The 15791-nt window shown below is 33.0% G+C and overlaps 1 protein-coding gene across 4 annotated transcripts in view; it reads left to right on the top strand.

Annotated features, from left to right (window-relative positions):
• Positions 1-245: 245 nt before the first annotated feature.
• LOC144960551 (C-type mannose receptor 2-like) overlaps positions 246-15791 on the top strand; it is a 20412-nt gene continuing 4866 nt past the window's right edge. Inside the window, exons 1-7 of one of the 4 annotated variants that reach the window (XM_078893755.1) lie at positions 458-555; positions 1783-1923; positions 4180-4276; positions 9039-9203; positions 14169-14257; positions 14796-14979; positions 15295-15468. In XM_078893755.1, coding sequence (XP_078749881.1) covers positions 4213-4276; positions 9039-9203; positions 14169-14257; positions 14796-14979; positions 15295-15468 — 676 coding nt within the window. In that variant the 5' untranslated portion in view covers positions 458-555; positions 1783-1923; positions 4180-4212. Of the gene's footprint in view, positions 556-1782; positions 1924-4157; positions 4277-9038; positions 9204-14168; positions 14258-14795; positions 14980-15294; positions 15469-15791 lie in introns of those variants that run through there. The other 3 variants (XM_078893754.1, XM_078893756.1, XM_078893757.1) reach the window with 3 other exon arrangements.

Raw genomic sequence — 15791 nt, 5'->3', positions numbered from 1 at the left:
GCAATATAAAAGATCGTTTTTTACAATGCTTATGATCAACACATTTGTAATAGTAGAGTTAATATGCACATTTTTGTATCTAAGATACTAAGTAATTATACAAGATATGCATCAAATAAAACCTTGATAACCTTTGATGATTGCGATATAATATGATATCTAACAATAAGTGAATAATTTAACTTTGAAGTTGAAAGAAATTTGCGTGTTTTAAATGACTATCTCTAATAACTGAGTACAAAGGCACACATAACATGAGATAACAATTTTTATCAAACAATATTAAACGGTGACTCCTGTTAATGAGTACATCAATGCTAAAAAAACTTTAGACACTCGTAGAAAATCAGTCATTAACATCTAGATAAAATAATCCGATTGAAGAATGTTACTTCCTGGCTAAAAAAGAGAATGTTCTCAACACATGTATAAATTAGACTGAAATTTTTCGATTTCATTTCAAAACTCTTCACATTTGAGAATTTTGCTACACTGAAGATTTGTTTGAACTTCGACATCCGCATTGAAGAATTTTGTCCAAGACTTTTGCATCAGGTATGTATAATTTGTACTCAATTATGTGGAGTGATAAGAAATAATTTTTTGTTGCACAATTATTTTTTTACACCAATATCCGCGTTAAAGAATCGACTTTAAGACTTTTACGTCAGGAATGTTATAATTTTTAATTCACAGTCTAGAATCACAAGCTATAATTTTCGTTGCATTAAAGAATTGTTTAGACTTTGTTATATGCGTTAAAGATTCGACATTAAGAGTTTTAATGAGGTCTGTTATACATTCTATTCAACGGTCTAAAATCGGGATACGACTATGTAAAGCATATTTCTAATAAGTAGTTTAAAGTTTTAATATTATTCTAACCTGTTCTTTAAAAAAAAAACTATTTTACAGATTAATGTACAAGTAGCTTGCAAAACTTTCGTTTATCTTTAGAACAACATGTATATAATTGCAGGTCTGATAATGAAATTCCTTATGGGTTCACTGTTGTAGTGGGAGTCACAAAAACTGACGTAATATTTTGTTAATTGCAGTCACGATAAACTAGGCGGGTCTGGGATGTCAAATTTGTATATATGTACACGACGCTTTAATGTATAGTTATCACCCTTTGCCTCAAATTGTCTTTTAGAAAATCTGATAATGGTGAATGATCTGTCATCTAATTATTCAATGATATGTTAGGACATTTTGACAGAGTCATTTGGACGCTGGGAATCGTAATCTGGCCGCCCTTTTGCCATATTAAATTACACACACCTAAAGATTGTATCATGGTTCCAACGTTTTCTTTAGATATATTAATTTCGGGAATACAGAAGTATACTTCCTCTATTGCTTTCACTCTCTAGCAATAATAAACAGGAGACTATTCTTTTATTGTTTCACACTATTATTATAATTAAGAGATTTGATATCTCCTTTATTACTTTTATAAATAACAATGAGAAAATAAATGTAAGATTCAATTTAATATACTATAACAGATGAAATGGACCTGCCAGGGTTTCCATTTATCAACAAAATATGATTATTGAAACACTACTGTCTCTTACTACAATGTAAAGTTGACATTTTATGTATCGTTTTGCTCTCGTATTACAATAGAGATAACTTTTATGGCTTTACTTTCTTTCTACAATAACGTTTGACATTTTCGCTATCGCATCTTATATGAACTAGTAAAAAGCCCGCAATTTCGCGGGGAAAGAACTATTTTCATTGGATTTTGTACCCAGCATCATTTAATGATTGCAGATTGATAAACAACGTTGTCTGTGTAACTTGGTACATTCTCAGTTGATTTCTATGTGTGGCCCAACATGAAGTGTAAGCCACTATAGCCTCTGACCCATGACACAGCAACATACAGTTGTTCATGTTTGAAAACAGCCTGTGGTAAGAAAATCAAATGCGAAAATAAACTTTAAGTAGCAGACGTAAACAGAGTTGAAAGACGATCATGGGGAGATTTTCCGAAAGCTTGTACAAAGGGAAACAACTGAAATAATATTCCCTCACCTAACCACAAAAAAAAAATAAAACATAGTACCTTTAACTAACCCTAATAGTAATCGGAAAAACAAACACCCTAGCACCTTTGCTAGGACCTATGGCTAACCCTAATAAAAAAAATCCTCCGATCTCGAGCTAACCCTAATAGAAAAATAAACAAACTTCGGACTGCTTTGCACTACTTTTTAATACTTCACAAATCAAAATGGCGGCCGAGAATCAAAACAATAGTCAAATTAGGAAATTTTAAACTTTCACAAATTTATCAAGGTTTGTTCTAGAGTTTTAAAAATGCTTCTTTATGGTGACAAATTGAATAAATAAAAGCCTGACAAAACATAAAATGTGAAAATACAAATTGAAAGAATGCTGGGGATGTAGGAGCTTTCGGAATGTCTCCCCGATCCTGGGATCGAGAACTTACCTTACAGTACAGTATTACAGTATTCTGGTGATCATGTTTTGATTGTTGATTGGTAAAATTGAGAGTATGCCCATAATTCAAAACTAAGTAATATACATGAAAGTAAATGGGTGTCTTGACCCCTTCAATCCTGAGGTCAAATGAAAATCTGAAGCAGACGCGAACAGCGTCAAGTATTCCGTCATAATAATAAGTCTATTTTTGGTTTGTTCGGGCTAGAAGCTAGACAGATACAATGGGTACGATCTATATTACATTTCCATATGCTCGAGGTCATTGGTCACATTGCAAAATGTGCTCAAAATGACCCACATCACATAGTGAAAAGTGTTCACATTTTAAGAATAACCAACGTTACAATTGGTCATTTTGCTCAGCATGATGCATGGGTATGTTTACAACGTTCATAAACAAAGCAGCGTGTTTAGATACATTGAGAAAACTCCAATCGTTGTACAGCAAAAATTCATGTGATCAATGAATAGGTTGGACGAAAACATGAATATAGATCGCTCCCATTGACAGTTTGCCGATAACGTTTAACTAAATATTTCCCAGGGCAATAATAATCTCATCGATGGCATAAAAACGACAGTAATATTAGCAGTTATATTAGTTGATGGTGTTAATCGGTGAGATTTATTTAAAATTTCTGTTAATCCGAATACCTTAATGTGATCAAGTGAATAATATCATTATGATTGTCACAATTTGCTGAAAAATGCCAATCGGACAGCTCCTCACTCAGGAATTTATGTATTGATGTTTATACTGGACAGATAGAGTTGAGGGTGTGGCCATAAGTTAAACCTGGGTATTATGCACCCGAAACCATCACATTGAAAGCATCAAAGGGGCAACAATAATATTGATGTTATAAATAGATGAAAACTGTTGAAAACTACAATACACAGTTCCTCCCCGACTCCCCTCTTTTCACTAAATTAATTGCGCACCTTTTAGAAATATCTAGTATTCTATTTTAATTCGTGTTTCCTTACAAATAGGAGCATACTAATTTCCTGCCAACCAATGTTTTGTTTATTCAACTTAACCACGCCACTACCACATTATCTCATTCATCTGTGGTGTTTCATGTATGCTCTTTTGTTGATAAAGGGGAAACCTAAACCTTTCATTTGATCTGTTTTTTGTAAGTAAATTAAAGCTTGCATTCAATTTCACATTATCCTTTATTTCTTCGAGCTTCGAGCAGCAACATTTACAGTGAATACATTATTTTGAATGCAACGATTTGCGTAAAAACCCCAAACTGACAACATTTTACAATGTCGAAATTGGTTGTTTTCCAGAGTATTTGTGTCGTCGGTACGTATTTTATGATATCTGTTTGACACAACGAACTTTCAAACTGACTTTAAATTTTAAAAGGAAATCAAGTTATCTGTTTATCGATCTGTAAAATGTTGATTTCTAATTTTCAAATCTTTCAGTACAGTTGTGCGCCGTATATTTTTTTATTGACTCGAATAAGGACAATGTTCTCCACAATGCTATATTTTTTAAAGAAAGGATACAGAGTTGACATTTCACTTATCGCTTCAATATCTTACCACAATATAGAATTGAAATGTGTTTCATCACTCTAATCTCTTAACACAATACATATTTGACATTTATTTTATCACTTTACTACCTAAAAACAATACATAGTGGATATTTCCTTCATCAGTTTAACTCTCACTACAACACAGACATACAAGATCGAACAAAGGAAGGTGTAAGACATGTTCGTGTCAGTTATTGTTACCATCTTTTTCTTCATTACTGCCAACGTTGCAGAAGAAAGCGGTAAGTTTAATTATTACTATTATTATTATAATTACATTAATTATTATAGTTATAATTATTATTATTATTACTATTATTGTTATTATTATTATTGTTATTATTATTATTATTATTATTATTATTATTATTATTATTATTATTATTATTATTATTATTATTATTATTATTATTATTATTGTTATTATTATTGTTATTATTATTATTATTACTATTATCATTATTATCTTATTATATTATTTTTCGTGTTGAGTGTGGCTTCATGAGTGTGTTTGAGTCTGGTATATTTTTCTTCCCGACTCAGGCTACATTGCTTTGATGAAGGTGTATATCCTGTTGCTTTAGATATAATTTTCCATGAAATGTTGTGGTCTAGCTTGTTGTCTTGTAATTTCCAAATATGTTCGCTTAGTTTTGTGGATGTTTGCTTTGTTTTTCTTTCTAAATGTTAAGGTGTGGAGTTTGTACCTTGTTTTGAAATTATTATCCGTCAGTCCTACATATTTTTTCCTGCGTGTTTGTTATAGTTTTGGTGACTGCGGCTTGGTAAATTAAACTTGATTCTAAACATTGTTTGTTTAACGGGCAATGCTCTTTATTTCTGCAGTTGCATTTTATGGTGGGTGAGTTTTGCTCTTGTCGGTGGTTTTTAAACAACCAAAAAAAAAAAAAAGAATAAATGGAAAAAAAAAACAACAAAAATAAAACAAACAAACAATATATATATATATATATATATATATATATATATATATATATATATATATATATATATATATATCAAGGAGGGCTTTAGAAAGGAGGCTCGCCTTGGATTTTCAGCCCCCGCTAGTGGGGGCCATTGGTTAGATAACGATTTCAAGCAAAACTACCGCTTTTCTGCATTGGTACAATTTCCTTGAATGCGCAATAATTGATTCTGGTCTTATAATTTCGGTACCTTATAATAAATTGGTCTTGAATGATATGAAAATTTAGAAAAAGTAGTGAACTATCAAAAATTTCACAGGAAAGTATGAACTATTTTTCTATGACGCCCTCTTACAAACTGATGACTGGGTTTGTTATCTTTTTTGAAATCGAAAGTACGAATCTGATTTCAATACCTTTTAATAACTATGGCTAATTTATCGAACCAGAATCTTTGCAAAGTGGTAAGTACCAATAATAATTGCGTAATAATTATTTAAGACATGTTTAGAATTATCAACTGTAGTTCCTGCAGACGATAGTTGGGCCCATTGTCGTGCTCGTTCTGTCGAGTCGCACACATAATCAGAATCAGGCTCCGCCTGATTTTGAATCCGAATCGGATTACTGTTCCTTATTTTATTATGAATTATGGCCTGCGGCTTTTTATTTATATATTTTTTTCTATATGGTTAACTGACAAATATTGACTTTATTGTTTTAGTCTAGTGTATTATAAGTCTAGAGGGCCCCTTTGCTCGTCACGTCAACTTCACAACTTTATCTTGAACAGTCCTTTCTATTTCTACTATCTAGAAGTTGCTAGTTAGTGGGTCTGATATTACCATATCATAATCATATATGATGGAACTTGGACTCTGACTCTGAATATATAGTTATGCCCATTACATGGATCTGTGTTGCTGATATGACTGTCAATCGTATGGGACTAGTAACTAAGACTCTTAATATATAGTTTTGCCTCATTGATCTGAGATGTTACTGTTGTTACAGTTACACTTACACTCACTCACTCTATTACTATTATCTATGTGACTATGGAAAGGAATTATGGATCTGATCTACTCCATTGACTGAAAGGAATGAACTAGTAGAATATATAGTTTTGTCTCATTGATCTAAGATGAGACTCTATTAAACAACTCTATGACTATGGAAGGGAACTATGGATCTGATTCTGATGCTACTCATTGTGACTGTACTGTAAGGAATGAACTATAGTAGTCAGATGTTTTATGAATGGCGCATGTTTTTCGAGTTTTTCTAAGATGTTCCTCTATCAAAATTTGCAAAACTTTGTGTCAACCTCCAAATCAATTTCTCTTAACTGAATTAAGATTTTGGCCCGTATTGAATTGTGATGCCATATCACAAAAAACATTTCTTCTTCACGACCTAAAATAAGCGACTTTAAAACCGCTGTCATACAATTAGAGATTGTTTCGCACCACAAAGTAAGAGATGACTTCATCGTTTTTCAAAAAAATCGTGTGACACAGTAGTTCCGGATAGTGGTTATGAGTTCACATCATACTATTACAAAAATTACTATTTTCCGAATAAAAGCAAAACACATTAACATAAAGTAACAACTTATGTAGTTTGCATCCAATTTTGACTTTATAATTTATTGCTTTTTATTTACATCACGTCGCAATTACCGAAGACTGATATGAATCTCTAGTTTTAACTTATTTGAACTAGTGATTAAATACTCAAAATTGTCAAATTAACATTGAATGTTTATATTTAACTTTGAAAAATTGTATCTCAGCATGACCAATTCACACAGCATTTAAAGTTTTCTTTTAAACCTATAAGCTCTTAAACAATACGATATGATACGGAATCTCTATTGGTTTCTTTCTCGTAAAGCTGCGAAAAGAAGTCTACTTGTATCTATCGATAAGCCATTAAAGAGGACATCTATGGAATTGGAATTTCACAATCAACTCTGAGTTTTGCATGTTATTGTTGTTACGTTGTTGTTGAACACAAGCACATTTTGTGGAAACACTGTATCATAAATTGATGAATTTCTACTTTTGACTGGTCTACATTAAATTTATGTAATCCTCTTTGGCATAAATACCAAGCTATTTCTCAAAACTTTGAAATCAAAATAATGTTGGAAGTGCGTAATGTTCACTTTTATTTGTATTCATCAAACACGTATATTGATTGTTATAAAATGTAAACTTGTCTGTCGTTCCTTCATATTCAGATTCTGTACGAACATCATATAAGTTTCAATTAACTGAACATTCCATTTTAACAGATTCTTTCAAAATGGATAAGCGGAAAATCATAATTTCGACACTATAAATCATTTTTGAGTTCAGATCCTCACCCGTTATCGATTTTAATATAGCTGTAATAAGCGAAATACTTTCCTATTGTTTTTTTTTAAGTCGTGATAAAACCTTTTTATTAAGACAAAATGATCCAGAGTTTGATATAAATTTTTGCAGCTGTACATCGTCAACATCTAGCTGAGAAAAAGAAGAAAAAGACACGCCCCTTATTAAAAATCCGACTATTGTATTCTGAATATATATTGATCTGATATGTTACTTTATTAATTAACTCTATGAATATGGAATAGAATGGAACTATGAATTTGATGCTACTCCATAGACTATATTGAATGAACCAGTACTCTGAATGTTTTTCCTCACATGAACTTTTGCCTCTTGTGGGTCTGATGTTCATGGACGTGATTTGTTAGCAAATTCAAGATGGGGAAAATTGTGGTGTTGCGAATTACAATGGTAACTACAATAAAGCCAACAAATGTTGTGTGTTCAGATTGCCTATAAAGAGGAACCAGACCGGTAAACATGGTTAAACAAATCCATCCTCGTGATGATATTGAGCCACATCCGACAAAATTTGTTATTTGTGAAAGACATTGGTCTGCAGGTGTTCCAATGAAAATTCTACCTGGCAGACCGATCGTCCCTTATAGGGATGAAATAGTGTTCAAAAAATTAATAAATTCGAGAGATCTTAATTACAACAACTATGTAGTGCATCCTTTACTAGATATTATGGTATTCATATTTTTCTTGGGATCATCCTCCGCAGATTACCTCCCTTTGATGATATTGTACATCTCCTTTCCCCTTCATCTAATTGTTCATCCTCTTCCTCATAATCACATTACATGTACATTCATGGATCAAGCTTCTATAAAATCATTCTGAATCAATCACTATAAGGTCAGTTTTTAGAATATCTAACTACTCATCCTTTCCGTTTCTTGGCTTCTCCTATTCACTGCTGATAATACCAATCATTAAATTTTTTTTTGGACCCAGAATTCACAATCACTCTCTAAAAAGGTAGATCTTGCCATAAAATGCCCCTGCTGTTATTTTGGTGTCAATTTTCTATATTTTTTTGTTGGCCCCCACTAGCGTTGCCTGAAGATTCCATATGATTGTCCTTTCAGTATAGTTGTCCTTGATATATATATATATATATATATATAATATATATATATATATATATATATATATATATGTATACATTGTCGCCATCGATTCTCAATTTTGTGTTTATACATTTTTATGCATGCCACGTCTGTAAACGAATTTCCACTTTTTGTGATGAGTAGTGTATTTGATATTATTATTATTATTATTATTATTATTATTATTATTATTATTATTATTATTATTATTATTATTATTATTATTATTATTATTATTATTATTATTATTATTATTATTATTATTATTATTATTATTATTATTATTATTATTATTATTATTATTATTATTATTATTATTATTAGTATTATCAATGTTATTATTACTAGCCCCGAGTTTCTGAATATCAGAGTATTCCTCGCGTCAGAGGTTTTATTGGACAGTACGTTACGAACCAGAACCAAAGTAATGACTATTCAAGATTTAGTGGTGTAAATTATTCTTCAGTATGAGAACATTTTCTTGAGCAGATCTGTTTTCTTAAATCTAAATTTCGCTAGTATCAATTATTCAGGATGTATATCACTTAGTATGTTTTTTCCCTAATTGATCAATTTAAGATGCGCCTTGTCCTGCTACATGGACTCTCAATGAAATGAGCAAAACCTGTGTCAAGCCATACAATGACAGAAGAGTCACTTGGAAGAAAGCTAGATATATTTGCCAAAGCGAGGGAGGTCATTTGGTGGTGATACAGAATTCTCAAATGAATGACTTTGTGCAAGGTAAGATTAGCATTAACCTAATTTGAGATTTCATATAGAGCAAGATCAACTGTATATATTTAGAATGACAAAATAAGAAGTCTAAAAGGAACACACATGCACACCCACACAAACACGCACACACACACACACACACACACACACACACTGTGTTTTGACATAGTTAACGTTATCACTGGCGAAGTTATCTTTATTTACATGACAGACACGGATGTCATACGCTCTTCCTTTACACCTGATCAGCTACAGGAGAGTTGGAATAATGTAATGAAAATACTCATTTACAAGGGACGTTTTCGATGCAAACCCTCTCTTGCATAATACGGGGGTGAATCAAAAAGTAAAAAGGTTTATTCTTATTAAATTAAAACAAATTGAACCAATACCATGGATATACCTACAATTAAAGCTTGGCATTCAGCCGCGTAGAATGCTACTTCTCAACATAGTCTCCGCCTCTCTCAGCCTGAATCTCGAACTTGTACAATTGACTTGACTGCTCCTTGGGCCAGTTTTGATGAAAGTCATGGTTACTTCATTAATTTCAAAGCCCTATCCCATCAATGCCTCTTTCAAAAGACCAAATAGTTGTAAGCTCAAAAGTGTCAAATCTGGTGAATAAGAAGAGTGAGACAGAGTTGTTCATCGGTTTAACTCGACAAATTATTGCTTTCAGTTGCTCCAATGTCCATTTGACCTGATATCACATCAAGAAAAGTTCTGATCTGATCAATGCTTCTGTCTGTATTTGATACAATGACCTATCGACTATGACGAGATTAGTGAGATAAAGACATGGCCCAGGAGGTCTCAGATAACATATTGGATTGCTTTTCATTTTCTTCGAAATGGCAAAATACATATTCAGCTTGACTAAAAATACTACCTCCTGCAAAATGCCGGCCTTTTATACATTGTCCAAGGCATTTAAAAACAATACTGCAGGCTTCTTCTTCTTCTAAAACAAGAATTTAAATGACAGCTACCTGTCGCTCATAGTGCATTCGTGGTTGCAGCCATATTAGCCTGCCATAACTTTGTAAGTCTTTGATAGAATGACGTTAAATAACATTTGATTTAAAGAGTACATGTATAAATTAAATTGAGTAAAATATGCCGTTACAGTAAAGGAAATAAACTCAGCAGGAGATTTAACCCATTATTTTGACCAGTACCTATAAAATATTACCATTAAATCCGTAGACGAATACATTAAGAGCAACTTTCCCCTGTATAAAATGTCAAAGCAACAAATTAGTTATAAGGGCACTTCTGTATCATTACATTGTTATCATGATTGCAAGAATCTCACTCACTCACTTCTCTCAGGGCATGTTGGCACTTCCGAATTTGTTTGTCTCTGGAACATCCTCTTCCACTCTCGTTACTATACGCATAAATGGTTAGATAATGTCAGCAAATGGCATTATCAAGGTATCAAGAAATGCTTTATCCCACAACGAGATTTGAACAATGGACATACGTATCCGAGGGCTAAATTGATATCACTGTACCAGAAAGGCTAACTTCATTTTTTTTTAAAATCACTTTGCATTTTACGTTTTTATTCCCATATTATGATTGTTTTTCTCGAGAAAACAGTCAGCAATTGTAACAAAATTCTTCCATGCAGTTGAAAGTCATTTTTACTCTTTATTCAGGAACGATCCTCCTGATGGTTCTCACCACTGTTGATACATTATAATATTAACAGTTCATTTTATCTTTTTTATATTACATGTTATGCATTCTACTTAAATTAATTAGTATAGATTTAAATAATATATAATTATATCATGTTATAGTTCACTGTTTTTATGACGTCAATTATTACAATTTATAATCGATTTCAAGTTATATACATATTTCGTGACATTTTTCACACTAGTTTGGAAAGAAAGATAGATAGATGTTTATTTTTCATATAATTTTTCAGGATACAGAAATATTTAGTCTTTTGTATTTCATATCAAAATGGACTGTTGTAACAGTCCAGATGTCACTTTTTTTTTGCTTAAGAGATCATTGATTATTGATTATCAACATTTTGGTATCATAAATGTCGTCAAAAGAATACCCTACCTATTATTGAGGTCATGTCGGTCATCGAAAAATCTCACTATGACACGCAATGATTTATGATTTACAAGAAAAGAAATCGTGAATATATATCCTAATATATAATTAAAAGTCAGTTCATTTAAATTGTTGATACGGTGTTGACGATTGGGAATATTTACAACTAACAACACTGTTGTTGATAAATAATAAGAAAAAAAAAACTTCAAGGTTCTTTTTCAAGTCTTAATATTTTTTTCTATCACTTCTGTCCGCCCGTGGTCTTCGTAAACTCGTGCTCTGACACTGGCAAAACAATGAAGTCAAAATTCAAATCGTAAGCCTGACAAGAAAACAATTCGTGAGTTCCTTTCAACAGTTTAACCAATGGGACCTCTTATTTCCTTGACCACTGTTAACGACAACTCACTATGAGGTCAACATACCTAAAAATGACGATAGAATATGGGTCTAAGTGGGTCTTAAATTCATACAATAAGTTAACGATGACTAAGGGCTGTCGCCTTCTAAAACCGATACTGATAGTAGCCATCGTTAACTTATGCCTGACACCAAGAGCCACATATTGATTTAATTTTTAGCATCGTATAACGCCGAGTGATAAACCTTTAGCATTGACCATTGAGAAATCGAAATTTTCTTTACTCAGTTAGCCGTTCTTGATTTTATTTGTGGTTCTCTCTAAATTGCATTAATCACATTATATTTTCTACAGTAAATTCCATTCCTAGTAAGAAAGGAGTCCGTCAAGGGTGTGTTGCCTCACCAGATCTGTTTAATCTATACCAAGAAACAATCATGAGGGGCATAACTAATATGGAGGGAATAAAAGTAGGAGGTCACAACATAAATAATATAAGATACGCAGACGATACGGTACTCATTGCAACATCAGAAATCCAACTTCAAAAGATTGTTGACAAAGTGGTAGTAGATAGCGAAGCCAAGGGAATGGAAGTGAATATCACCAAAACGGAATGCATGGTAATACAGAAAAACCCCGAAAACAACAACACCTGCAATATAACGATTCACGGCGAGCAACTTACCAACGTAGAGAGTTTTAAATACCTAGGTTCAATAGTGACAACAGATGGAAGATGTAACCGAGACATACGAGCAAGAATAACTCAAGCCAAACAGGCCTTCATGGACCTGGGAAACATTTTGAAAAACAAACAGACGTCGTTCGGGATTAGATTCCGAGTCTTGAAGTGTTACATGTGGCCAATCTTGTTATACGGATGCGAAAGCTGGACTACAAATGCAGAAACACAAAAGAACATTGAAGCTTTTGAAATGTGGTGTTTGAGAAGGATGCAGAGAATATCGTATACTGCACACAAAACGAACGAAGAAGTGCTAAAACAAACATACCAACAAAGGAAACTCATGCCCTTAATAGCGGATCGACAACTGTCCTTTTTCGGACACATAGTAAGGAAAGATAAGAATGAATACCTGGCAAGTTGTGGAAAAATACCTGGTAAACGCGCCCGGGGGAGACAAAGAAAAACACTCATAGACCAACTGAAGGGCTTCACCAACCTAACAATCCAAGAGCTGTTTAAAAAAGCAAGAGACAGGGAGGAATGGAGAGAGATAATTCATGCAGTATCCGAAGCCTGGACCAGGCATGGAACCTAGAAGAACCACATATTTATGTTTTGGTTGACGGGGGGGGGGGGAGCGACACTAAAGGGTATTTTTTAAAAAATTGATTAATTTGATTAAATATCCTAAACTTCTTTGAACAGTCATATGTATATGTTTAGGAAGGATGATTACATATACTTTTTTTCGAAAAAAGTTGAACGTTGCTATGGAAACAACGCCGTATTGAAAAAATAAACAACAAATCTTAAAAGTCTTTTTTGTTCATCAACCCATTGCCGTAATATTTTGGCCAGAGGTAGATAAAGGGGAAATAAAGAGCTCTCGAAACCCGATTTTTAATTTTTAAATTAGAAACTTTAAAAATCAAGTTCAAAGTTATTACTCGATTATTCGCCTTGAAAAAAGTTGAATGATTTCAAATTACTCATAGATCCGGCTCAAACCTTCGTTATGTTCCTTTCTACAAGGGGTCTATAGACTCTACTCCAAAACTAATAGGTGGAAAAGTTTAATGTTAAAAAGGGTCCCTTTGTCATTGGAATTGTGAAATCACACTTCCAATGCAGCTGATACATACCTTGTGTATTTCATCCTTTGGTGTCATAGTCATGGTATATTATCTTCTTATCTAAAAACGTGCTAGCTTTCAATGACGATTATTCATCTTCGATCTTTTATGTAATCCTAAGTATCTCAGACATTAGAAAGAAACTGGAGAAAGCCGAAATGTGGTTTCTTAGAAGGATGTAAAGATTCTCATGGACAGAGAAGAAAACTAATGAATAAGTATTAGAGCAAGCTGAAACTAAAATGTTATTAATTCGTACAATATGAAAAAAGACAAATGCAATTTTTAGGTCACCTAAATCGTCATAAATGAATTGATCCTCTTGCTCTCACAGGAAAGATAGAAGGTAAAATGAGTAAAGGTGGACCAAGAAAAACATATTTGAATATTTTAAACAGCTGGGTGACAAAGAAAGAGAAGAGTAATATTAGTTTTCTGAGGTTATCTGATCAGAGAGATGAATGGCGTACCATGATTACCGATGTCTGGCACAGACTTGGTACTTGAAGAAGAAGAAGAAGAAGTATCTTCCTATACATCCTGGTACAGAAATAGTAATGTCACCAATATCTAACTTGGTTATTATTGGTACTCTGAAGGATTAGTAGCACAAACACCACCAATGGTTATGAACTTAAAGGGTAGAGTGATTCCTTTAACGACTTTTCTTACATATAATATTGAACCATGTCAAATTCCAGGTCTTCTTTCTCTCAAACGATATTGGATCGGATCTAGATATAACAGTACCACAAAGATGATGAGATATTTGGATGGAGAAGAAATGACAGTTTGTATATTTTTCATTGCCGTACTTAATGTCATGATCATCATCAATATGCCTTCATCTTAATCACAATCTTCACTATCACCATCATCATCATCATCATCATCATCATCATCATCATCATCATCATCATCATCATCATCATCATCATCATCATCATCATCATCAGTATCACCATCATTTTCATCATCATCATCATCATCATCATCTCATCATATCATCATCATCATCATCATCATCATCATCATCATCATCATCATCATCACGATCATCATCATCATCATCATCATCATCATCATCATTATCATCATCATCATCATTATCATCATCCTCATCCTCATCATCATCATCATCATCCTCCTCCTCCTCCTCCTCATCATCATCATTATCATCATCATCATCACCATCATCATCATCATCATCATCATCATCATCATCATCATCATCATCATTATCATCATCATCATCATTATCATCATCATCATCATCATCATCATCATCATCATCATTACTATCATTGTAATCAATATTTGTATCACAGCTTATCTTCGAGGCCTGGGCTCCAAGACAACCCAACAACTACAGAGGGAAACAAGAATGTATTGAGATCATTCGGAAACGTGAAGGTCTCTGGAATGACAGGCCATGCAAAAGAAGAAACCATTTCGTCTGTGAAAAACCGGCTGTTGAAAAGAATCAAAAGGATGTAACCCCTACTGTTAGAAGTATGTGGAAGCTTCGTGGATGACTTCTTTAAATACAAATCAAATAAGAAAAATACTGCAGCAGCAGTAGTAGTAGTAGTAGTAGTAGTAGTAGTAGTAGTAGTAGTAGTAGTAGTAGTAGTAGTAGTGGTAGTAGTAGTAGTAGTAATAGTAGTGGTAGTAGTAGTAGTAGTAGTAGTAGTAGTAGTAGTAGTAGTAGTAGTAGTAGTAGTAGTAGTAGTAGTAGTAGTAGTAGTAGTAGTAGTAGTAGTAGTAGCAAATTTACGACTTAGTATTATTATCATTAACGATCTTATTTGTCATCCTTATTTACAGCAACAGTTGGAAAATGTGATCCAGGTTGGGTACATTATGAAGGAGATGATAGTTGCTTGCTCTATAAAAACGATACCCGTCGGTCTTACAATGCAGCCAATAGAGATTGCATGGATTCATATGGCGGATCTCTTGTCATTATTCATGATGAGAAGAAGGATTCTTTCATAAAGGGTGAGTTGTATTTGCTTCTACCTCTTCCTATTCTATTCCTCTCTGAGAGTGCTGGCATTTGAAACAAATGACGTTTTTTTTTCATTCTGACTATTTTTGTTGAGATATTGTCAGTTAGAACTCTCCGTTTTTGGTCCCTCTTTTTGGTATTTCTCCAGGTTTACTTTACACGGCCTTACTTTATCTTTTCTTTGGCGGTCTCCCACCTCATTTATGTTATTCAAATTTTGTACCATATCCAGAGTGTTGAATTTGATTTAATAACAGGAAGGCCGAAAATTATTATTTTATTTTCTTGATTCTTCAAGTCTTACTTAATATCA

Source organism: Berghia stephanieae, chromosome 15 (assembly GCF_034508935.2).
Source record: "Berghia stephanieae isolate SIO BIC M18660-M18661 chromosome 15, UCSD_Bste_1.3, whole genome shotgun sequence".
In the NCBI taxonomy this organism is placed as follows: domain Eukaryota; kingdom Metazoa; phylum Mollusca; class Gastropoda; order Nudibranchia; family Aeolidiidae; genus Berghia; species Berghia stephanieae.
Note: the sequence above shows the minus strand (reverse complement) of the source record. Positions and strands in the feature narration are given on the sequence as shown.